This window comes from Anomaloglossus baeobatrachus, chromosome 8 (assembly GCF_048569485.1).
Source record: "Anomaloglossus baeobatrachus isolate aAnoBae1 chromosome 8, aAnoBae1.hap1, whole genome shotgun sequence".
In the NCBI taxonomy this organism is placed as follows: Eukaryota; Metazoa; Chordata; class Amphibia; order Anura; family Aromobatidae; genus Anomaloglossus; species Anomaloglossus baeobatrachus.
Window position 1 is genome coordinate 42,370,671 of NC_134360.1, and position 26,124 is coordinate 42,396,794.

Genomic DNA, 26,124 nt, shown 5'->3' on the forward strand with positions numbered 1-26,124 from the left:
CATCACCTGGGCTGCAAGATCGTATGTCACCATTGAGCAGTTTGTAAGCCACAGGGCCACATGGTCTTCACTTTCCACTTGCTATAAGCACTATAGGTTGGCCTTATCCTTACTGGCTTCACCTGGGGAGATCGGTTCTGTAATCTGTAGTTCCCCCCCCTTAGAATATTCCTTGTTCTCTGTAATTCTCTCGTGGTGCTGGAAAAATATGTAATTACTTACCGGTAAGGCTAAGTTCACACATCCTGTGTTTTCAATCCGTCAGGTCCGTCAGCAACGGATCAGTCATTTTCAAGATGTCAACTGATGCAACTGATGTGTTTTTCACAGGATTCCTTTCACAGGAATCCTGTGAAAAAACGGATCAGTTGCGTCCGTTACATCCGCTGTGCGTCCGTTTTTTGACGGATCAGTCATGATCCGTCTGTGTTTGGGACAGCCCAGTGGGCGTGCCAAGCATGCTGGGCATGCTCAGTAGAGCATGACGGAATCCTGCGCTGGATTCCGTTGTAAGACGGATTACGACGGAATCCAGCACCATAGACATGCATTACAAGCTTGACGGATGGCGACGGATTCCTGCGCGGCGCGTTAATTTTGACGGCCCGAAAAACGTTACATTCTGCGTTGCTACCCGCTCGGCGGTCAGTCAAAAACGACGGACCGCGACGCAGCGGATGCAACGCAGGGTCATCAGTCGCAATCCGTCGCTAATAGAAGTCTATGGGGAAATACAGGATTCCTGCAAAATATTTTGCAGGTTACCGTAATTCCCCAAGGCGACGGATTGTGACTGATGCAAAACACAGGATGTGTGAACTTAGCCTAATGTGTTTTTTCTAAACCCATGACAGCACCCTTATATTCCCTCCCTGCATGTGGATAAATTGGCAGTATTTTAGCTACACGTGGTTCATGTTGGTGCTGGTTATGTTATAACATTGTTTCTTCCTGAGGTCCTTTCATGCTCTGTAACCAACTGATGCGGGGAGAGGTGCCGTCCCTTTTTATTCTGGAGGATTCCTGTCCTTGAAGGGCGGACCCTCTCTCGTGGTGCTGTCATGGGTGCTGGAAAAAACACATTACCGGTAAGTAATTACGTATTTCATAGATGAGGCCCCATTTACTTTTGCAGTGTCTATAGGCAACCAGAACGATCTTACTGTGAGGCAATTCTCATAGATGAGGCCCTAGTTACTTTTGCAGTGGATATAGGCAACCAGACCGATCTTCAGGGGGCTTTACACGCTGTGTTCGCACCCACCCCCGTCGTTTGTGCGTCACAGGGCAAATCGCTGCCCGTGGCGCACAATATCGCTAGTACCCGTCACACTACTTACCTTTCTAACGATGTCACTGTGGGCGACGAACTGCCTCTTTTCTAAGGGGGCGTCACAGCGACGTCACACAGCAGGCATCCAATAGAAGCTGAGAGGCAGAGAGCAGCCGCATGAAAGTCACGCCCACCTCATTGCCGGAGGACGCAGGTACGGTGTTGTTCCTTGTTCCCGGGGTGTCACACGTAGCGATGTGCTGCCTCAGGAATGATGAACAACCTGCGTCCAAAATCAGCAACGATATTTGGCCAATGGACGACGTGTCAACAATCAACGATTTGGTGAGTATTTTGCATCGTTAGCGGTCGCTCGTACGTGTCACACACGATGTCGCTAACGAAGCCGGATGTGCGTCACAAATTTTGTGACGCCAACGTCATCTCGTTAGCGATGTTGTTGCGTGTAAAACGGCCTTTACTGTGAGGTGATTCTCCTAAATGAGGCCCCAGTTACTTTTGCAATGGCTATAGGCAACCAGAATGATCTTACTGTGAGGCAATTCTCCTACATGAGGCCCCAGTTACTTTAGTAGTGTCTATAGGCAACCAGAATGATCTTACTGTGAGGCAATTCTCCTACATGAGGCCCCAGTTACTTTAGTAGTGTCTATAGGCAACCAGAATGATTTTACTGTGAGGCGATTCTCCTACATGAGGCCCCAGTTACTTTAGTAGTGTCTATAGGCAACCAGAATGATCTTACTGTGAGGCAATTCTCCTACATGAGGCCCCAGTTACTTTAGTAGTGTCTATAGGCAACCAGAATGATCTTACTGTGAGGCGATTCTCCTACATGAGGCCCCAGTTACTTTAGTAGTGTCTCGTACGTGTCACACACGATGTCGCTAACGAAGCCGGATGTGCGTCACAAATTTTGTGACGCCAACGACATCTCGTTAGCGATGTTGTTGCGTGTAAAACGGCCTTTACTGTGAGGTGATTCTCCTAAATGAGGCCCCAGTTACTTTTGCAATGGCTATAGGCAACCAGAATGATCTTACTGTGAGGCAATTCTCCTACATGAGGCCCCAGTTACTTTAGTAGTGTCTATAGGCAACCACAATGATCTTACTGTGAGGCAATTCTCCTACATGAGGCCCCAGTTACTTTAGTAGTGTCTATAGGCAACCAGAATGATCTTACTGTGAGGCGATTCTCCTACATGAGGCCCCAGTTACTTTAGTAGTGTCTATAGGCAACCAGAATGATCTTACTGTGAGGCAATTCTCCTACATGAGGCCCCAGTTACTTTAGTAGTGTCTATAGGCAACCAGAATGATCTTACTGTGAGGCGATTCTCCTACATGAGGCCCCAGTTACTTTAGTAGTGTCTATAGGCAACCAGAATGATCTTACTGTGAGGCAATTCTCCTACATGAGGCCCCAGTTACTTTAGTAGTGTCTATAGGCAACCAGAATGATCTTACTGTGAGGCAATTCTCCTACATGAGGCCCCAGTTACTTTTGCAGTGGCTATAGGCAAGCAGACCGATCTTACTGTGAGGCGATTCTCCTACAGTGCTGACCAAAAGTATTAGCACCCCTGCAATTCTGTCAGATAATACTCAGTTTCTTCTTGAAAATGATTGCAATCACAAATTCTTTGGTATTATCTTCATTTATTTTGCTTGCAATGAAAAAACACAAGAGAATGAAACAAAACTCAAATCATTGATCATTTCACACAAAACTCCAAAAATGGGCCAGACAAAAGTATTGGCACCCTTAGGGGTACTTTGCACACTACAACATCGCAAGCCGATGCTTGCGATGTCAAGCGCGATAGTCGCCGCCCTCGTCGCAGCAGCGATATCTTGTGATAGCTGCCGTAGCGAACATTATCGCTACAGCAGCTTCACATGGACTCACCTACCCTGCGACGTCGCTCTGGCCGGCGACCCGCCTCCTTACTAAGGGGGCGGGTCGTGCGGCGTCACACGGCAGGCGGCCAATAGAAGCAGAGGGGCGGAGATGAGCGAGATGTAAACATCCCGCCCACCTCCTTCCTTCCGCATAGCCGGCATGAGCCGCAGGACGCAGGTAGGAGATGTTCCTCGCTCCTGCGGCTTCACACAGAGCGATGTGTGCTGCTGGAGGAACAACATCATACCGTCGCTGCCGCGCAATTATGAAAATGACCGACACTACACAGATGATACGATTACGACGCTTTTGCGATCGTTAATCGTATCAAAAAGGATTTACACACCACGATATCGACTGTGACGCCGGAAGTGCGTCACTTTCGATTTGACCCCACCGACATCGCAGCTGTGATGTCGTAGTGTGCAAAGTACCCCTCAGCCTAATACATGGTTGCACAACCTTTAGCCAAAATATCTGTGAACAACCGCTTCCGGAAACCATCAATGAGTTTCTTACAATGCTCTGCTGGAATTTTAGACCATTCTTCTTTGGCAAACTGCTCCAGGTCCCTGAGATTTGAAGGGGGCCTTCTCCAAACTGCCATTGTGAGATCTCTACACGGGTGTTCTATGGGGTTCAGGTCTGGACTCATTGCTTGGCACTTTAGTAGTCTCCAGTGCTTTCTCTCAAACCATTTTCTAGTGCTTTTTGAAGTGTGTTTTGGGTCATTGTCCTGCTGGAAGACCCATGACCTCTGAGGGAGACCCAGCTTTATCACACTGGGCCCTACATTATGCTGCAAAATTTGTTGGTAGTCTTCAGACTTCATAATGCCATGCACACGGTCAAGCAGTCCAGTGCCAGAGGCAGCAAAGCAACCTCAAAACATCAGGGAACCTCCACCATGTTTGACTGTAGGGACCGTGCTCTTTTCTGTGAATGCCTCTTTTTTTTTTTTTTCCTGTAAACTCTATGTTGATGGCTTTTCCCAAAAAGCTCTACTTTTGTCTCATCTGACCAGAGAACATTCTTCCAAAACGTTTTAGGCTTTCTCAGGTAAGTTTTGGCAAATTCCAGCCTGGCTTTTTTATGTCTCTGGGTAAGAAGTGGGGTCTTCCTGGGTATCCTACCATACAGCCCCTTTTCATTCAGACGCCGACGGATAGTACAGGTTGACACTGTTGTACCCTCAGACTGCAGGGCAGCTTGAACTTGTTTGGATGTTAGTCGAGGTTCTTTATCCACCATCCGCACAATCTAGCGTTGAAATCTCTCGTCAATTTTTCTTTTCCTTCCACATCTAGGGAGGTTAGTCACAGTGCCATGGGATTTACACTTCTTGATGACACTGCGCTCTCTAGACACAGGAACTTTCAGGTCTTTGGAGATGGACTTTTAGCTTGAGATTGCTCATGCTTCCTCACAATTTGGAGTCTCAAGTCCTCAGACAGTCCTTTGGTCTTCTTTCTTTTCTCCATGCTCAATGTGGTGCACACAAGGACACAGGACAGAGGTTGAGTCAACTTTAATCCATGTCAACCGGCTGCAAATGTGATTTAGTTATTGCCAACACCTGTTAGGTGCCACAGGTAAGTTACAGGGGCTGTTATTACACAAATTGGAGAAGCATCACATGATTTTTCAAACAGTGCCAATACTTTTGTCCACCCCTTTTTTATGTTTGGTGTGGAATTGTATCCAATTTTTTTTTTTTTTTCATTGAAGACAAATTAAATGAAGATAATACCAAAGAATTTGTGATTGCAATCATTTTCAAGACTAAACTGAGTATTATCTGACAGAATTGCAGGGGTGTCAATACTTTTGGCCAGCACTGTAAATGAAGCCCCTATTATTTTTGCAGTGGCTATAGGCAACCAGAAAGATTTTACTGTGAAGCAATTGTCATAGATGAGGCCCTAGTTACTTCTACAGTAGCTATAGGTAACCAGAATGATCTTACTGGGAGGTGATTTTCATAAATGAGGTCTGAGTTAATTTTGCAGTGGATATAGGCAACCAGAACAATCTTACTGTGAGGCGATTTCTTTGTCGCTCCATTGGGAGACCCAGACAATTGGGTGTATAGCTTCTGCCTCCGGAGGCCACACAAAGTATTACACTTTAAAAAGTGTAACCCCTCCCCTCTGCCTATACACCCTCCCGTGCATCACGGGCCCATCAGTTTTTCGCTTTGTGTTGAAGGAGGCAGACACATCCACGCAAGCTCCACATTTTAGTCAGCAGCAGCTGCTGACTTTATCGGATGGAAGAAAAGATGGCCCCTAACAGGGCCCCCGGCATGCTCCCTTCTCACCCCACTCTGGTCGGCGGTGCTGTTAAGGTTGAGGTACCCATTGCGGGTACAAAGGCGGGAGCCACATGCTGTTTTCCTTCCCCATCCCTTAGGGGCTCTGGGAGAAGTGGGATCCTAACCGGTCACCATGCACTGGGACCGGGCTCCCTCCGCAGCCCCTAGGGGAATCTGACGGACAGGAGCCGGGTATCATCAGGGACAGGCCCTGCTTCTCTGAGGTACTCTGTGTCCCCTTGGGGACGGCGCATAGAGCGCCTGTGTGCGGCGGCTGCTGTGTGTTTGGTATCGCCGGGACTACCGCGCTGACCGCGCCTGTTTGCCGGCCGCGTTACTAACTTTAGTCCCCGGCTTCTGCGGCCTAGTACCGCATACTCCCGCCCCCGGACCTGTCACTCAGGGGTAAGGGCGGGACGCTAGACTGGACGTCAGCGGTGAGGGCTGGAGCATACTTAGGTATCCTGCTCCCCCCTCACTGAGCACTGTGGGGCACCAGATTCCCGCACTTTCTGAGGCACGCCCACGGCCCCCTCCTCCTCTGAGAACGCTGGCAGCCATTGCTATCAGCACTTCTGCCGGTGGAGAACTTCAGACGAGCTCCACAGCTCTGGGAGGCCCAGGCAGGGAATCTGGTGGACACACAACCGCTGAGGGCGGTCGGTAAGCCGCACCTGTTACCAGGTGCTGGCCCCCCCCGGGTGCCGAAGTGTGTATATATATATCCATATATTGTATACATTTGCTCTGTTCGGCCGCATTATTTGTTTTTGGCTATATACCCTCACTGATTGCTCTAAGAGGAGACAACAGCATGTCGTCCGCAAAAAGCAAGGGTGCCAAGGCACAGGCTTATTTTGCAACCTGTACCTCTTGTGCGGCTATGTTACCTGCAGGTTCCACCTACCCTCATTGTGTGCAATGCTCGGCCCCTGTGACACTCACTCAGCCGGAGCCTCAGCCACTGGTGGGACCCTCGGCCCAGGTAGAACCACCGGCTACCACTGTCCAGGTGGCAGGGACAGAGTTTGCAGTGTTGGCTGAGAAACTTTCTGAGTCACTTTCACAATCCATGGCTCAGTCTATGGATAGATGGTCTGCTAAGATACTAGAAGCCTTGCAGTCCAGACCGGTAACACAGGCCCCGGGCACTGTTGAATCATTGCCCCCAGGCCCCCCTCGGTCGGCGCAGCAAAGTGCTCCTGGGGTGACTCCTAGGTCCCACGGTGAGGACTCCGACACGGACCGCAGTCCCAGACCGGCTAAGCGGGCTCGCTGGGAGCTTCCCTCGACTTCATCACACTGCTCAGGGTCTCAGCATGAGGACTTTCTGGAGGATGAAGCGGAGGTGGCAGATCAGGGCTCTGATCCTGACGCTGCTCTCAACCTTGATACACCTGAAGGGGACGCCATAGTAAATGACCTTATAGCGTCCATCAACCAGGTGCTAGAACTTTCTCCTCCAACTCCACCGATTGAGGAGTCAGCTTCTCAGCAGGAGAAATTCCACTTTAGGTTTCCCAAACGTACACGGAGTGCGTTCTTCGATCACTCCAACTTCAGAGATACAGTCCAGAAACACCGAGCATTTCCGGACAAGCGCTTTACTAAGCGCCTTAATGACACACGTTACCCCTTCCCCACTGACGTAGTTAAGGGTTGGGCTCAGTGTCCCAAGGTGGATCCTCCAGTCTCTAGACTGGCGGCTAGATCCATAGTAGCAGTGGCAATGGTTCATCGCTCAAGGATGCCACTGACAGGCAAATAGAGCTCCTGATGAAATCCATATATGAAGCCATAGGCGCGTCTTTTGCTCCGGCATTCGCAGCCGTATGGGCACTCCAAGCTATCTCAGCTTGTCTGTCTGAGATTAATGCAGTCACACGTGCCTCTACTCCGCAGGTCGTGTCTTTAACCTCTCAGGCGTCGGCTTTTTCGTCCTATGCCATGAACGCCGTCCTGGACTCTGCGAGCCGTACAGCGGTAGCATCCGCCAATTCAGTGGCAGTTCGCAGGGCCATGTGGCTACGCGAATGGAAGGCAGACTCTGCTTCCAAGAAGTTGTTAACCGGTTTGCCATTTTCTGGCGACCGTCTGTTTGGCGAACAACTGGATGAAATTATTAAACAATCCAAGGGAAAGGACTCGTCCTTACCCCAGTCCAAACCAAACAGACCTCAGCAACGGAAGATACAACCGAGGTTTCGGTCCTTTCGGCCCTCAGCCAGGTCTCAATTCTCCACGTCCAACAGGCCACAGAAGGGCCAGAGGAACTCTGGTTCATGGAGGTCTAAGTCACGTCCTAAAAAGACCGCCGGAGGAACCGCCCCCAAGGCGGCCTCATCATGACTTTCGGCCTCCCCAAACCGCATCCTCGGTCGGTGGCAGGCTCTCCCGCTTTTGCGACGCCTGGTTGCCACATGTCCAAGACCGATGGGTGAGAGACATTCTGTCTCACGGTTACAGGATAGAGCTCAGCTCTCGTCCTCCGACTCGTTTCTTCAGAACATCTCCGCCCCCAGAGCGAGCCGATGCTCTCTTTCAGGCGGTGAACACTCTGAAGGCAGAAGGAGTGGTGATCCCTGTTCCCCTTCAAGAATGTGGTCGCGGTTTTTACTCCAACTTGTTTGTGGTGCCAAAAAAGGACGGATCATTCCGTCCCGTTCTGGACCTCAAACTGCTCAACAAACACGTGAAAACCAGACGGTTCCGGATGGAATCTCTCCGCTCCGTCATCGCCTCGATGTCCCAAGGAGACTTCCTAGCATCAATCGACATCAGGGATGCTTATCTCCACGTGCCGATTGCACCAGAGCATCAACGCTTCCTGCGTTTCGCCATCGGAGACGAACACCTTCAGTTCGTGGCACTGCCTTTCGGCCTGGCGACAGCCCCACGGGTCTTCACCAAGGTCATGGCAGCAGTGGTGGCAGTCCTACACTCTCAGGGACACTCGGTGATCCCTTACTTAGACGATCTTCTAGTCAAGGCACCCTCCCGGGTGGCATGCCAACACAGCCTGAACACTGCTCTGGAGACTCTCCAGAGGTTCGGGTGGATCATCAATTTCCCAAAGTCAAAATTGACACCGACCCAATCGCTAACTTACCTCGGGATGGAGTTTCATACTCTCTCAGCGATAGTGAAGCTCCCGCTGGACAAACAGCGTTCACTACAGACAGGAGTGCAATCTCTCCTTCGAGCCCAGTCACACCCCTTGAGGCGGCTCATGCACTTCCTAGGGAAGATGGTGGCAGCAATGGAGGCAGTTCCATTTGCGCAGTTTCATCTGCGTCCACTCCAATGGGACATTCTCCGCAAATGGGACAGGAGGTTGACGTCCCTCGACAGGAACGTCTCTCTTTCCCGGGCAGCCAAAGCCTCTCTTCAGTGGTGGCTTCTTCCCACTTCTCTGTCGAAAGGAAAATCCTTCCTGCCCCCATCCTGGGCCGTGGTCACGACGGACGCGAGTCTGTCAGGGTGGGGAGCGGTCTTCCTCCACCACAGGGCTCAGGGAACCTGGACTCAGACAGAGTCCTCCCTTCAGATCAATGTTCTGGAGATAAGGGCAGTGTATCTAGCCTTAAAGGCGTTCCAGCTGTGGCTGGAAGGCAGGCAGATCCGAATTCAGTCGGACAACGCCACGGCGGTGGCGTACATCAACCACCAAGGCGGCACACGCAGTCGTCAAGCCTTCCAAGAAGTTCGGCGGATTCTGCTGTGGGTGGAAGCCACAGCCTCCACCATCTCCGCAGTTCACATCCCAGGCGTAGAAAACTGGGAAGCAGACTTTCTCAGTCGCCAGGGCATGGACGCAGGGGAATGGTCTCTTCACCTGGACGTGTTTCAAGAGATCTGTTGCCGCTGGGGAACGCCGGACGTCGACCTCATGGCGTCTCGGCACAACAACAAGGTCCCGGCATTCATGGCACGGTCTCAAGATCACAGAGCTCTGGCGGCAGACGCATTAGTTCAGGATTGGTCGCAGTTTCGACTGCCTTATGTATTTCCCCCTCTGGCACTGCTGCCCAGAGTGTTACGCAAGATCAGGTCCGACTGCCACCGCGCCATCCTCATCGCCCCAGACTGGCCGAGGAGGTCGTGGTACCTGGATCTGTGGCATCTCACGGTGGGTCAACCATGGGCACTACCAGACCGACCAGACTTGCTGTCTCAAGGGCCTTTTTTCCATCTGAATTCTGCGGCCCTCAACCTGACTGTGTGGCCATTGAGTCCTAGATCCTAGCGTCTTCAGGGTTATCTCAAGAGGTCATTGCCACTATGAGACAGGCCAGGAAACCAACGTCCGCCAAGATCTACCACAGGACTTGGAGGATCTTCTAATCCTGGTGCTCTGATCAGGGTTTTACTCCCTGGCCGTTTGCCTTGCCCACTTTTCTGTCTTTCCCTTCAATCCGGAATGGACAAGGGTTTGTCTCTCGGCTCTCTCAAGGGACAGGTATCGGCGCTTTCCGTGTTTTTTCAAAAGCGTCTAGCCAGGCTTCCGCGAGTACGCACGTTCCTGCAGGGGGTTTGCCACATAGTCCCACCTTACAAGCGTCCGCTAGAACCCTGGGATCTTAACAGGGTGCTAACGGCTCTTCAGAAACCACCTTTCGAGCCGATGAGGGATGTTTCTCTTTCACGCCTTTCGCAGAAGGTGGTCTTCCTAGTGGCAGTCACATCACTTCGTAGAGTGTCTGAGCTAGCAGCGCTGTCATGCAAAGCCCCCTTCCTAGTGTTTCACCAGGATAAGGTGGTTCTGCGTCCGGTCCCGGACTTTCTCCCTAAGGTGGTATCCCCTTTTCATCTCAATCAGGATATCCCCTTACCTTCTTTTTGTCCCAATCCAGTTCACCAATGTGAAAAGGATTTGCACTTGTTAGATCTCGTGAGAGCACTCCGACTCTACATTTCTCGTACGGCGCCCCTGCGCCGTTCTGATGCGCTCTTTGTCCTTGTCGCTGGCCAGCGTAAGGGGTCGCAGGCTTCCAAGTCAACCTTGGCTCGGTGGATCAAGGAACCGATTCTTGAAGCCTACCGTTCTTCTGGGCTTCCGGTTCCTTCAGGGCTGAAAGCCCATTCTACCAGAGCCGTGGGAGCGTCCTGGGCCTTGCGGCACCAGGCTACGGCTCAGCAGGTGTGTCAGGCAGCTACCTGGTCGAGTCTGCACACTTTCACGAAACACTATCAGGTGCATGTCTATGCTTCGGCAGATGCCAGCCTAGGTAGGCGAGTCCTTCAGGCGGCGGTTGCCCACCTGTAGGAGGGGGCCGTTTTACGGCTCTTTTTATCGAGGTATTCTTTTACCCACCCAGGGACTGCTTTTGGACGTCCCAATTGTCTGGGTCTCCCAATGGAGCGACAAAGAAGAAGGGAATTTTGTTTACTTACCGTAAATTCCTTTTCTTCTAGCTCCTATTGGGAGACCCAGCACCCGCCCCTGTTCCCTTCGGGCTGTTGTTCTTTTGTGTACACATGTTGTTCATGTTGAATTGTTCTTTTGGTTCATGGTTTCAGTTCTCCGAACATCCTTCGGATTGAATTTACCTTAGACCAATTTATAAGTTTCCTCCTTCCTGCTTTGGCACCAAAACTGATGGGCCCGTGATGCACGGGAGGGTGTATAGGCAGAGGGGAGGGGTTACACTTTTTAAAGTGTAATACTTTGTGTGGCCTCCGGAGGCATAGCCTATACACCCAATTGTCTGGGTCTCCCAATAGGAGCTAGAAGAAAAGGAATTTACGGTAAGTAAACAAAATTCCCTTTTTTCATAAATGAAGCCCCAGTTACTTTTGTAGTGGCTATAGGCAACCAGAACGATCTTGCGATGAGGCCGTAGTTATGCCTGTAGTGGCTATAGGCAACCAGAACAATCTTACTGTGAGGTAATTCTCATAAATGAGGCCCCAGTTACGTTTGTAGTGGCTGTAGGCAACCAAAATTATCTTACTGTGAGGCAATTGTCATAGATGAGGTCTCAGTTTCTTCTTCACTGGTTGTTGACAGCTGTTGCTATAGTTACAGACTTTAGAGCGAGTTATCAGGTTGTTCCACCTTAGCGACTAGCCATCATCAGCATCTAATAGCGGTGGATGGAGTGGAGCTTCACCCGCAGCCGTAATCCTATTAAATGCTGCTGTCAATCTCAGACAGCGATATTTAACCTGTGCCGAGAGGAGGGCGCATCATTCCATGCTCCCATTGGCGCATGCGCGACACGATAGCGTGATGTCAATGAGTTGCCATGACATGCTGAGTCTGCTGATGAGCCTTGTGCTTGTCATGACTAGTTGCCTTTGAAATCTAGCATTGAGCTGGTGTTCATTGGACACTGTGGTTTTCGTTATACATAGCGGTGCTCATGCACTGCTATGTATAGTACAAGGATTAATAAATACAATATAAATTAAAAAAAACTAAAGTTCAAACCCTCTTTTTTTTTTTCCGCCATCAAAAATGAAGAAAGAAAACAAGAACACCCCCCCCCCCACACACACACATTCATTTGGATCACTGCTTTCGTAAAAGTCCGATCTATCAAAGTATAAAACACATTAGTCCAGTTGGTAAACGATGTAACAACAAAACAAACCAAAATGCCAAAAGTTTTTCTCTTATTGCAACAACACAAGAAAGTCTAACAGGCGGTCAAAACACTGCGGCAAACTCCCAATGGTGTCCATAAAAACACTGGCCTGAGGCGCAATAAACGAGTCCCCACATGACTCCATGTACCGAAAATTGAAACAGGAAAATGGTGACACAAGCAAATATTTTTTTTATTTTTAAAATTTCAAAATCTTTTTTTCACCACTTACCATATTTTTTGGATTATGAGACGAAAAATAAAAAAAAGTTATGGCTCTGTGTATTTTATGAACGGGACACTTAAGTATTTAATAAAGGTTGTCTAGTAGTTGGTGACCCCTAAAATCTTTTTCTCCTTGACAAACATTAATGGAAGCTAATTTCTCAGCTGGAAAACTCTTCATTTTACTCTTGAGACGAGACCTTAAAACTAATTCAGACTAAACCAAACTCTGAATATTAATTCAGACCCCAGAGTAGACTTCTAAAATGAAAGGTCTAGTCTGGGTCGTTGCTTGCCGGTCTCTTACAGTAGTCCTGCCGGATGTCCCCCAGCATTGCACATGTATATTTTGGACTACGGTTCCCCAGTTGGGTTTTCCTATTCCTACAGTTTTGAGCCTTCCTTGAATTTTGTGTCTTTTGCAGATATGAGAAGGAACAAGCCATCATCCAGGAGGAACTGGCCCGTATTGCTAAGCGAGAGCGCGAGGCAGCCCAGGAGCAGTACAGCTCTGCCGTCCTCCGGGAGAAGAACTACACGAACCAGGAGCGCAGGAGGGCCGAACAACTGGTGAGTGACAACTGTGCCCTGTGCAGTGAGTTGGTGGCATCATATAAAGGGTATCTCTGATATTAGACCTCTATGCATCAGCTGCCGTATTGTGTAGTGAAATGGATTCTCCCATCTTCTAACGTTATGACATATCACTTTCTAATTATGTGGGGCCGACCTCTGGGACCCCTACTGTTCCTGGTTTTTATTTAGGGCAGTGCCTACTCCTATTTTTTCTGACTTCCTGCCATGTTGTTAGGGTGAACTGTTAACCAGGGTTCAGTCGTTGCCTTCTGCCTACCCTAATTAATGAGGATCAAGTGCATGCTTGAAAAATGACATATACACAGTCAGATGTTCATCTTTCCTCGATCGAGGTTGGCCCAAAAACAGACTGATTAATTCCAAGAACATGCCCTTATATAACCTAGAAAAGGGGTATGGTCGGCTCTACAGTGGGCATGCCCGGATCTGTCCATTGATCAGTGGGTTTAACAATGTGTAAAGCGGGTTTACACGCAATGACATCACTAACGAGATGTCGTTGGGGTCACGGAATTCGTGACGCACATCCGGCCTCGTTAGCGACGTCGTTGCGTGGGAAACGCACGAACGACCGTTAATGATCAAAATTACTCACCTAATCGTTGATCGTTGACACGTCGTTCTAATCCCAAATGTCGTTGCTGTTGCAGGGCACAGGTTGTTCGTCGTTCCCGAGGCAGCACACATCGCTACGTGTGACACCGCAGGAACATCACCGTACCTGCGGCCACCCGCAATGAGGAAGGGAGGAGGTGGGCGGGATGTTCGTCCCGCTTATCTCCGCCCCTCTGCTTCTATTGGGCGGCTGCTTAGTGACGCCGCTGTGACGCCGCACGAACCGCCCCCTTAGAAAGGAGGCGGTTCACCGGCCACAGTGACGTCGCTAGGCAGGTAAGTATGTGTGACGGGTCCGAGCGATGTTGTGCACCATGGGCAGCGATTTGCCAGTGACGCACAAACAATGGGGGCGGGTGCTTTCACCAGCCTTTAGTCCATGAGCTGATTGGTGGGCATCATCGTAGGCGCGTCTTTGATGTCATCTTGGCGGATCTGTGGTGATGCTGATAGGCGGGTCTATGATGTTATGTGGGTGGATCTGTGGTCATGCTGATGGGTGGGTCTATGATGTTATGTGGGCGGATCTGTGGTCATGCTGATGGGTGGGTCTATGATGTTATGTGGGTGGATCTGTGGTCATGCTGATGGGTGGGTCTATGATGTTATCTGGGCGGATCTGTGGTGATCTGATGGGTGGGTCTATGATGTCATCTGGCCGGATCTGTAGTGATGCTGATGGGTGGGTCTTTGATGTCATCTGGGCGGATCTGTGGTGATGCTGATGGGTGGGTCTATGACGTCATCGGGGTGGATCTGTGGTGATGCTGATGGGCGGGTCTATGATGTCATCTGGGCGGATCAGCGGTGATGTTGATGGGTGGGTCCATGATGTCATCGGAGCAGATCAGCGGTGATGTTGATGGGCGGGTCCATGATGTCATCGGGGCAGATCAGCGGTGATGTTGATGTTCGGGTCCATGATGTCATCGGGGCAGATCAGCGGTGATGTTGATGGGTGGGTCCATGATGTCATCGGGGCAGATCAGCGGGGATGTTGATGGGCGGGTCCATGATGTCATCTGGACCATCTTCTATATCTCTGAAGACTGGTTTATGTATAGAAAATTGATTTCATTGACCACACTTCCCACTGTCCTCCTATGTCCAGAGGTTAATTAAGTATTTGATCCAATGACTCTCCTCCACAATGGAAGGTGCTGTTTTTGGCTGCACAGGCGGTGGCTGGGCCACTGTTAACCAGAGGAAAAATAGGAATAAACCTCTTCATCCTCAGGATTGATTGTGGTCTCAGCAATAAACTATCACTTTGGAAGATGAGATATCATTTGCAACCATTTGTTATTGCTGCAGTGCATCTAAAACAGAAAAAAAATTAGGTATCGTATTTTTTGGATTATAAGACGCAATTTTCCTTCCAAAAATTTGAGAGAAAAAGGAGGTGTGCATCTTATAATCCCAATGTAGCTTACCCGGGGTGGGGGGGGGGGGGTGTGGAGCAGGGTTACAGGAGGCAGGGGCAATACTGCTGGGGCTGCGGGTGTCTGTGTTTCTGGGGCTGCAGGCGTCTGTGTTTCTGGGGCTGTGGGCGTCTTTGTTTCTGGGGCTGCGGGCGTCTGTGTTTCTGGGGCGGCGTGCGCAGTGTTTCTGGGGCGGCGGGCACTCTGTGGCTGGGGCTGTGGTAGCTGGGCCTGCAGCAGCTGTGCTGCTGTGGCTGCAGCAGCTGTGCTACTGGGGCTGCAGCAGCTGTGCTACTGGGGCTGCAGCGGCTGTGCTACTGGGGCTGCGGACGGTGAGGGTTTCAAATAATGGCACCTGGAGTTGACGCGTGCACAGATGGAGCTCTCGGCTCAAGATCTCATCTGCACATGCGCCCTTTCCGGACCATTGATCTCCCAGCATCGGACTTAAGGAAAATGGTGCCCGGAGGTGGCGCGTGCAGGGATGAGATCTCAGCTTTTCATTGAGCCAATAGCTCAATCTGCGCAAGCGCCGTCACCGGGTGCCATTTCTTTGATACCTGCACCACCAACAGCATCTGGGACACCCACCGCATCGGGACACTGGGATAGCCACTGGCACACTCGCCGCACCACTACTTGCAGCATCGCCCTGCTCCACCACCGCTCCTGCATCCTGTGACCCCACCCGGTAAGAGACCACCGGATTATAGGACAGACCCCGTTTTTTTTCCACCCTTTTTTTTTTTCCCTCTAAATTTGGGGTGCGTCTTATAATCCAGTATGTCTCATAAACTGAAAGATGCGGTATTTATGCAAACACACTTGAATGTCTCCTAACGTTTTGTGTATACAGCTCCTATGCAGACCTATGTGTCTCCATGATAACAGACTACAGATAAAGCCAGTGTAGTCTGGTCCTGCACGCACACCACATTGCATTAGTCTGCTACATTTTTCGATTGCTCATTGTCCGATTGCTATCTCTCCCAACTCCCCCATACACATGGACTTTCGGCTCGGTCCCGTGTTCATGTGTCTCCTGTGGGGTTGGGGGAGAAAGCGGCTGATGAACACCGCTGGCAGCCGCTTATCTCTGCTGACATCTGCACTATAGATGACCGGCCGTTCTTCGGGCTGACTTTAACCTGATGTGAAGGATATCTTTTATTTTATATGGTGCACATTGCGCAAGTGTGATTTAGTGTCAGTACCTCCTGTCAACCACAAGGTGTCCCCACTGAGCTCTGTGTGTTTACGAGGACACCTGCTGGCTATAATAAAAATTACATTTTTTTTTTATTTTTTTTTATGTATTTTTATTTTTTGTGACTTGGGAGAATTGACTTTCATTTCTTCTTCGCTCTTGACACTACCGCCACTGCATTTATTGAACTTTTTCTTATTCGTGATAGCACCACCTACTCCACCCTCCATTCAATTGGCTGTAACGCACAATTACGGATGAACTATCTCATCTGTAAGTTCTTCTTTCACAATTTACGCTGACAAATATCTGTCTTCCTTTGTTTTCTGATTTGGGGCCAATGTCAGTCTCCGCTCCAGAAGGCATAAATATTGTAAAAGGATTTAGCGCCGGCCGGGACGAGCGCCGCTCCGGTAAATGCTTCATTTTATTCAGATTTGTAATTGCAGCAGCCTCCGGGCCGTGCGAGATATTACCATGCAGCCTCTGTGCTGCGTCCCCTTGTTGATTGGGTCTCTCCATCATTACTCTGCTCCTTGGATTTATTATAAAGACAAACACGCCAGGGCGGTGACAAGCTGAATTACGGTATGATCAATCCCCGATGGCCTCAGCTCTGTGTTACAGTAATAAATATCTGCATGGGTGGAGGTGGGGGGGATTCCAGCCTCGGCTTTGCTCCGGGGGATATGTTAAATAAATCTTTATTTTTATATAGCGCTAACATATTCCGCAGCGCTTTACATACATCAGGAACGCTGTCCCCATTGGGGCTCACAATCTAAATTCCCTATCTGTATGTCTTTGGAGTGTGGGAGGAAATTGGAGAACCGGGAGGAAACCCACGCAAACACGGGGAGAACATACAAACTCCTTGCAGATGGTGTCCTTGGTGGGATTCGAACCCAGGACCCCAGCGCTGCAAGACTGCAGTGCTAACCACTGAGCCACCACAAGACTGCAGTGCTAACCACTGAGCCACCACAAGACTGTAGTGCTAACCACTGAGCCACCACAAGACTGCAGTGCTAACCACTGAGCCGCCACAAGACTGCAGTGCTAACCACTGAGCCGCCGTGCCGCCTGACAGATGTTCTCCTATGTATGCGCGCATCTATAGCATGGGGCAGCAGCTGTGAAACTACAACTCCCAGCCAACACCTTTCTATGAATGCCGGGGTTGGAGATAACTCTGATCCCGCACGTTTACCCTCATAGGTGCAGTGATTGTTAGACCGACGTCCTTTTCTATATTGTATTTGTATTTTATGACGTTCTGTAGAAAAGCTTTTTCCAAAAAAGAATCATGCCGACATTCCCAGATCCGCGCCCTCGCTTTGTCATGTCACCAGTAACCTGCCAGGAAGGGGACACCCGGAGCGCCGCTTCCACCAAGGACGTCCACCGCTTCCTGCCTGTCACCGCCTCCCCTCCCCCCTCCAACCTTGATCTGAAAAATTAATTGCCGCTGGTAGAGATAATCTTATTCCTTTCTTAAATGTTATTAGCCTTCATGTAATTATCACTTACCCTCGCTTGTCTAGCTGGAATTATACAGCGTCAGATGCCCGGATGGCGGCGCCGGCTGTGTTAATACATATTTCTCACCTGTCTTGTCTCGGTGACCCACATTGTAGCAGCAGCTGGGGGAGGCTGAGCCCTGCAACTGTATTATATTTTTTTTTTTTTCTTGCTACAATTCCTTTGACATGATTAATATTTACATGGATGAGCGGTGGATGATCACGTCATCATCCGAGGAGGTAGAAATAGAATGATATTTCTATCTATGTAAGCGTTTATTTATGTACATATCTATCTGATATCTGTCTCTGTCTTTCTTATAACTGTTTATATCCACGCCTTGGCCTGCCTGTCTGCTTGCCTCTCGGTCTGCATGCCTGCCTATGCCTTGGTTTGGCCCGCCCGCGCCTCAGTGGTCTGCCCTTTTGGCCCGCCGCGCCTCAGTGGTCTGCCCTTTTGTCCTGCCGCACCTCGGTGGTCTGCCCTTTTTGGCCCGCCCGCGCCTTGGTGGTCTGCCCTTTTTGGCCCGCCCGCGCCTCGGTGGTCTGCCCTTTTTGGCCCGCCGCGCCTCGGTGGTCTGCCCTTTTTGGATCGCCGCGCCTCGGTGGTCTGCCCTTTTTGGCCCGCCGCGCCTCGGTGGTCTGCCCTTTTGGCCCGCCCGCTCCTCGGTGTAAGTGCCTGGATGTGCCCTCCCGCCCGCCCGCCCGCGCCTCGGTCTGCCCGCTCCTCGGTCTGCCCTCCCTGCCCGCCCGCGCCTCGGTCTGCCCTCCCTGCCCGCCCGCGCCTCGGTCTGCCCTCCCTGCCCGCCCGCGCCTTGGTCTGCCCTCCCTGCCCGCCCGCGCCTCAGTCTGCTCTCCCTGCCCGCCCGCGCCTCGGTCTGCCCTCCCCGCCTCGGTGGCCTGCCCTTTTGGCCCGCCGCGCCTCGGTGGCCCTTCGTTTGCCCCCTCTGTCATCTGGGCATCGTAGAGGGGCTTGTCTTTCTTAGTACCCCAGTATATTGCCCACCTGAGCAGCTCACATACCGCTGGAATTGATGCCTCCACATCTGATGGTGATATTAGATGGGGCATTCGGAGTCTGGGCAGTGGGACAATCCCTGGGGGGCTATAACGGCCGCCATACTAGTTTTCCCCATGCACAGATATAACTTAATTAAGGCAGAATAAACTTTTTAACTGACGGGCAGAGGACGAGTCAAGGACTTATATTTCCTGGGATTTTGTGATATTCGCTGTTCGTCGCCCAATCATACTTTCTGGAAAACAAAAAAAAAAGTCCTTTCATCATCAAGCATTGGCAGTGCCGCAGTCTTCATTCTGATGTGACTGTAAATTTTTGGAAGTAATTCTCGCAAACGTTGAGTCGCTTGAAATCCAGTCTTTTTAATTGCGGTAATTGCTTTCCTGTCGGTACCGGCGCTGCGGACGGTAACCGCACTATTGAAGTGCATCATGATTAAAAAGAAGCTGCGAGCGAGTCTAATCAGGGAGGTTCTGAGATGTACACACGCAGGATTAGGCCCTTTGAAATCGGGCTCAGTAATGTATTTCCAGCTGGTTGAGCTGACAGTGCTTTCCCTTTTGAAGATAGATCTTATCCGGAAATGTATCTACCTAATAGAACAATGAAATTAATTCTGGGAGATGAGGCCTCGTGTGGGATTTGTGGAGGAGCTAATAGGATTGTGGACCAGCGCTGGGTGGTTATCTCTAGGAGTTTAATCCCGAAACGGATAAACGCTTTCTTAGATTTACACTGGAAAATATATAAAATAAAATTCAATGACAACGCCAACTTTAAAAAAAAAAAAAAAAAAAAATTATGTATTTATACTTTTTTTTTTTTTTTCCAATGAATAAGTCCAACTTCAGGGATTAACAAACGATACAATTGTTGGGGAGATTAGAGAAAGCATGAGGGTTCGTCAAGTGTGGATGTGGGCATTCTCGAGGGGGCAGCGAAGTGCGAGCGCTTCAAATGCATGATGGGAAACCATTGTTACAAAAAAGTGGTCTGCATACTGCCATCTACTATAGAAAAGCTTCTATCTGACCTGTTACTTTCTCTGTCTTGACTTATAGTATGTGGTTTATCCTGTACTAATCCTCATGCTCCTCTCCCTCCACTCCCTCATGTCCGTCTCACCTGTCAGCATAAGAAGTCTTTGGTCACCGCAGAGTGCTGCCAATCTCTGTTTTTCTTCAATTTGAATACATTACATTACTTATCCTGTACTGATCCTGAGTTACATCCTGTATTATACTCCAGAGCTGCACTCACTATTCTGCTGGTGGAGTCACTGTGTACATACATTACATTACTTATCCTGTACTGATCCGGAGTAACATCCTGTATTATACTCCAGAGCTGCACTCACTATTCTGCTGGTGCAGTCACTGTGTACATACATTACATTACTTATCCTGTACTGATCCGGAGTAACATCCTGTATTATACTCCAGAGCTGCACTCACTATTCTGCTGGGGCAGTCACTGTGTACATACATTACATTACTTATCCTGTACTGATCCTGAGTTGCATCCTGTTTTATACTCCAGAGCTGCACTCACTATCCTGCTGGTGGAGTCACTGTGTACATACATTACATTACTTATCCTGTACTGATCCGGAGTAACATCCTGTATTATACCCCAGAGCTGCACTCACTATTCTGCTGGTGGAGTCACTGTGTACATACATTACATTACTTATCCTGTACTGATCCGGAGTAACATCCTGTATTATACCCCAGAGCTGCACTCACTATTCTGCTGGTGCAGTCACTGTGTACATACATTACTTATCCTGTACTCATCCTGAGTTACATCCTGTATTATACTCCAGAGCTGCACTCACTATTCTGCTGGTGCAGTCACTGTGTACATACATTACATTACTTATCCTGTACTGATCCGGAGTAACATCCTGTATTATACTCCAGGGCTGCACTCACTATTCTGCTGGGGCAGTCATTGTGTACGTACAGTCATATGAGAAAGTTTGGGCACCCCCATTAATGGTAACCTTTTTTCTTTATAACAATTTGGGTTTTTTCAGCAGCTATTTCAGTTTCATATATCTAATAACTGATGGACTCAGTAATATTTCTGGATTGAAATGAGGTTTATTGAACTAACAGAAAATGTGCAATCCGCATTTAAACAAAATTTGACCGGTGCAAAAGTATGGGCACCTCAACATAAAAGTGACATTAATATTTTGTAGATCCTCCTTTTGCAAAAATCACAGCCTCTAGTCGCTTCCTGTAGCTTTTAATGAGTTCCTGGATTCTGGATGAATGTATATTGAACATTCCTGTTTACAAAACAATTCCAGTTCAGTTAAGTTTGATGGTCGCCGAGCATGGACCGCCCGCTTCAAATCATCCCACAGATGTTCAATGATATTCAAGTCTGGGGACTGGGATGGCCATTCCAGAACATTGTAATTGTTCCTCTGCATGAATGCCTGAGTGGATTTGGAGCAGTGTTTTGGATCATTATCTTGCTGAAATATCCATCCCCTGCGTAACTTCAACTTCGTCACTGATTCTTGCACATTATTGTCAAGAATCTGCTGACACTGAGTTGAATCCATGCGACCCTCAACTTTAACAAGATTCCCGGTGTCTGCATTGGCCACACAGCCCCAAAGCATGATGGAACCTCCACCAAATTTTACTGTGGGTAGCAAGTGCTTTTCTTGGAATGACGTGTTTTTTTGCATCCATGCATAACGCCTTTATGTATGACCAAACAACTCAATCTTTGTTTCATCAGTCCACAGGACCTTCTTCCAAAATGTAACTGGCTTGTCCAAATGTGCTTTTGCATACCTCAGGCGACTCTGTTTGTGGCGAGCTTGCAGAAACGGCTTCTTTCGCATCACTCTCCCATACAGCTTCTCCTTGTGCAGCGTGCGCTGTATTGTTGACCGATGCACATTGACACCATCTGCAGCAAGATGATGCTGCAGGTCTTTGGAGGTGGTCTGTGGATTGTCCTTGACTGTTCTCACCATTCTTCTTCTCTGCCTTTCTGATATTTTTCTTGGCCTGCCACTTCTGGGCTTAACAAGAACTGTACCTGTGTTCTTCCATTTCCTTACTATGTTCCTCACAGTGGAAACTGACAGTTTAAATCTCTGAGACAACTTTTTGTGTCCTTCCCCTGAACAACTATGTTGAATAGTCTTTGTTTTCAGATCATTTGAGAGTTGTTTTGAGGAGCCCATGATGCCACTCTTCATAGGAGATTCAAATAGGAGAACAACTTGCAAGTGGCCACCTTAAATACCTTTTCTCATGATTGGATACACCCGCCTATGAAGTTCAAAGCTCAATGAGGTTACAAAACCAATTTAGTGCTTTAGTAAGTCAGTAAAAAGTAGTTAGGAGTGTTCAAATCAAGAAATTGATAAGGGTGCCCATACTTTTGCACCGGTCAAATTTTGTTTAAATGCGGATTGCACATTTTCTGTTAGTACAATAAATCTCATTTCAATCCAGAAATATTTACTGAGTCCATCAGTTATTAGATATATGAAACTGAAATAGCTGCTGCAAAAACCCTAAACCCTAAAAAGGTTAACATTAATAGGAGTGCCCAAACCTTTTCATATGACTGTATGTACACAATGACTGCACCAGCAGAATACTGAGTGCAGCTCTGGAGTATAATACAGGATGCCGCTCAGGATCAGTACAGGATAAGTAATGTAATGTATGTACACAGTGACTGCACCAGCAGAATAGTGAGTGCAGCTCTGGGGTATAATACAGGATGTTACTCCGGATCAGTACAGGATAAGTAATGTAATGTATGTACACAGTAACTGCACCAGCAGTGCCCAAACTTTTTCATATGACTGTACATTACGTTACTTATCCTGTACTGATCCTGAGTTACTCCTATATTATACTCCAGAGCTGCACTCACTATTCTGCTGGTGCAGTCACTGTGTACATACATTACATTACTTATCCTGTACTGATCCCGAGCTCCATCCTGTATTATACTCCAGAGCTGCACTCACTATTCTGCTGGGGTCACAGTATGGCACAGTCACTGTGTACATACTGTACATTATTTATGGGTTATTCAATAGATCTGAATGTTGCATTAATTCTCTCTTTCATCACTAAATACTTGCTGAGTGTTCATATTCATTATTACCATCGCTAATTATCAGCTTATATATTAGCACCCCCTCACCCTGTACTTTTTATTTGGGGCGTGAATCAGCTGCTGGCGATAAATGTACAAACAGGAGAATGAAGGTAACAGAAGAAAGTTATGAAAATACAAAAATAAAATGATGTAAATCTAATTCTTGTGCTGTAAATTCTGCCGCTAAAAGGGAGATGTTTGAAGAGGTGGATTTACTGCTTCTGGGCCGGGAGCTGGAATCAGGAGCATCCTGCGGCCTGAAAAACGTCCAAAGCTGATACATTTACGAGGCCGAATCGGGCAGAACGTAATAGACTGAAACAAGGGTTTAATGAATCTTCCCAGACCCCGGATCTGGCCACCAGCAGCTTTCTCTGCATAGATTTATATGGACAGAACCAAATAAATGTCCAAAGTTTCCAGGGAGGAGCTCAGGATTTGCATGAGGAGCTAATTCTGTGCCAACTTACAACCCAACACGACTTAAAATTCAATGTGTACTCCCATCTCGATTTACAGTCTGGTGGCCAGGACATAATGACCGGTCCGCTACAGCGTAGGCCACCGCCCTAGTGTTGATCAGCGCCCTAGTGTTGGCCGCCCCCAGTGTATTCTGCCGCCCCCAGTGTATATGCCGCCGCCCCCAGTGTATATGCCGCCGCCCCCAGTGTATATTCCGTCGCCCCCAGTGTATATTCCGTCGCCCCCAGTGTATATTCCGTCGCCCCTAGTGTAGGCCACCGCCCCTAGTGTATTGTAGACCTCACCCCCCTAGTGTAGGCCTTCTTCCCCCCCCCCCCCCAGTGTAGGCCATTCTCACCCAGTGTAGGCCCCCCCCCCACCCTGCTGTAGGACCTCTTCCCCCCCCCCCCCAGCATAGGCCTTCTCCCCCCCCCCCCTACTGTAGACCTTCCTCCCCCCCTAGTGTAGGCCTTCTTCCCCCCCCCAGCGTAGGCCTTCTTTCCCCCCTAGCGTAGGCCTTCTCCCCCCCCCACCAAGTGTAGGCCTTCTTCTCCCCCCAGTGTACACCTCCCCCCCCCCCGTGTACACCTTCCTTTCCCCCCTAGTGTAGGCCTTCCCCACCCCCTAGTGTAGGCCTTTCTCCCCACCCCCCTAGTGTAGGCCTCCCCCCCTAGTGTAGGCCTTTCCCCCCTTAGTGTAGGCCTCCTCCCCCCCAGTGTAGGCCTTCCCCCCCCTTAGTGTAGGCCTTTCCTTCTCAATGTAGGGCTTTCCTTCCCAATGTAGGCCTTCCCCCCCCCCCCCCTTATGGTAGGCCTTTCCCCCCCTTAGTGCAGGCCTTTCCTTCCCAATGTAGGCCTTTCCCCCCTAGTGCAGGCCTTCTCCCCTAGTGTGTGCCACTGCCCTAGTGTAGTCCATTTCTCTGTGTGACCACTGCAGATGATGACTGGCCGTCCTCAGCTGAAGCAATGTACCCCAGTAAACTGCAGACCATTGAAGTGATGGTATTGGATCAGCAGGGGACTTTTATTTATTTTTGCCCATTTTTTGACAACTCCAAAAACGATATATCTTGGCTCAGAATGCTGAACCCTAACAATTAAGTTGTTTTTCTGTAGACTGCCTCCAACGTTTTCCATTCCTGTGTTATGTGGCCAATCATAAGGTCTTTTGGACTTCTGTTGACGGGATTTCCAGTGATCAGTAATGATCTTATAAGAGAACATGGCCGTAAGTGTTCACTGAATGAACAGACCGTGCCACCACAGAGTCAGGGGAAGATGTGTGCAGCCAATTTGGATCACATTGCCCCCTATAAAGTGATAGACTGGTCATGTGAGGTCCATAAATAGTGATTGAGGTAGATTCTGGAAGCAAGTGCTCAATAGCGCCACCAGAGGGTCAACAGACCTTGCCGGGACACGTTCCATGGAGCCACGTTATCACATGGTGCACATCCAAATGAGGTCACCAGGGCCTGTAGGGATTTTTACAGCCTCCCTGGACCCCCCGCTCTTCCCGTGATGTCCAAAGGTTCAATGAAGTCAACGTGATGGCCTACAAGTATCAGACTCGTGGAGTAATGGTGGAATGTTTCTCCCCCTTCCTCCTCCTTTCCTATCCCAGCTCAGTTGCTTTGTGAAAGGCATTTGCAGCCACCTCGCAGTCCCGGTTCCCGCTTTTCTCCGGCTGTTATCTCCTCGCTCTGAAGGTTAATTTGCGTTTGGAGGGTTTGTGCAGATTTCAGCAGCTGATGTTCTTGCAGTGACTTTAATGGCTGGCGAAGCTCTGCAAACTTATTGCGGCACTTCCCTCCTTCCCCCCCCACGCTCCCCTCTCCCGTCGCGCTTAATGTTTTCCATCGTGCTTCTTTTTCTGAAAATAAAGCTTTTATTTTTCTTTTGAAGTCAGAAATTTTGTCCTGTCGGCTCAGATCCCGATTTTTCAAAGCCGAAGCATCCAACGTAGTTGTAAACCGCATAAAATGATAATGTCGCTTTCTTCACCGTAAGCAGATTCCGAGCTGGTAAGAAACGACTCCCCAACCTTCCAGATGTCAATTATCAACTTCCAGCCACCGAAAGATGAACTTTAGGGATGTTCGTGCCTAAAGGAATCGCCAATAAACAGATCTCCTAAATAAGACGTTCGGGATCAGAGCAAAAAATGAAATGCATAACACTCAATGCTTCTACCTTCACCTCTAAAGGCCCCGTCACACTAAGCAACATCGCTAGCAACATCGCTGCCAACGAACAACTTTTGTGACGTTGCTAGCGATGTTGCTGTGTGTGACATCCAGCAACAACCTGGCCCCTGCTGTGAGGTCGTTGGTTGCTGCTGAATGTCCTGGGCCATTTTTTAGTTGTTGCTGTCCCGCTGTGAAGCACAGATCGCTGTGTGTGACAGCGAGACAGCAACAACTAAATGTGCAGGCAGCAGGAGCCGGCTTCTGCAGAGGCTGGTAACCAATGTAAACATCGGGTAACCAAGAAGCCCTGTCCTTGGTTACCCGATATTTACCTTTGATACCAGCCTCAGCCGCTCTCACTGTCAGTGCCGCTCTCACTGTCAGTGCCGGCTCCTGCTCTGTAAACATGTAGCTGCAGGACACATCGGGTTAATTAACCCGATGTGTGCTGTAGCTTGGAGAGCAAGGAGCCAGCGCTAAGCATTGTGCGCTGCTCCCTGCTCTGTGCACATTAGCTGCAGCACACATCAGGTAATTAACCCGATGTGTGCTGTAACTAGGAGAGCAAGGAGCCAGCGCTAAGCAGTGTGCGCTGCTCCCTGCTCTGTGCACG

At 49.2% G+C, this 26,124-nt stretch overlaps 1 protein-coding gene across 3 annotated transcripts in view; it reads left to right on the forward strand.

Moving 5' to 3' along the window:
• The window catches only part of CHCHD6 (coiled-coil-helix-coiled-coil-helix domain containing 6), a 367,209-nt gene that overhangs the window by 29,866 nt on the left and 311,219 nt on the right, over positions 1-26,124 (forward strand). For all 3 annotated transcript variants that reach the window (XM_075321519.1, XM_075321520.1, XM_075321518.1), the window contains exon 4: positions 12,754-12,898. In XM_075321519.1, the coding sequence (XP_075177634.1) occupies positions 12,754-12,898 (145 nt within the window). The remainder of the gene's footprint in view (positions 1-12,753; positions 12,899-26,124) is intronic.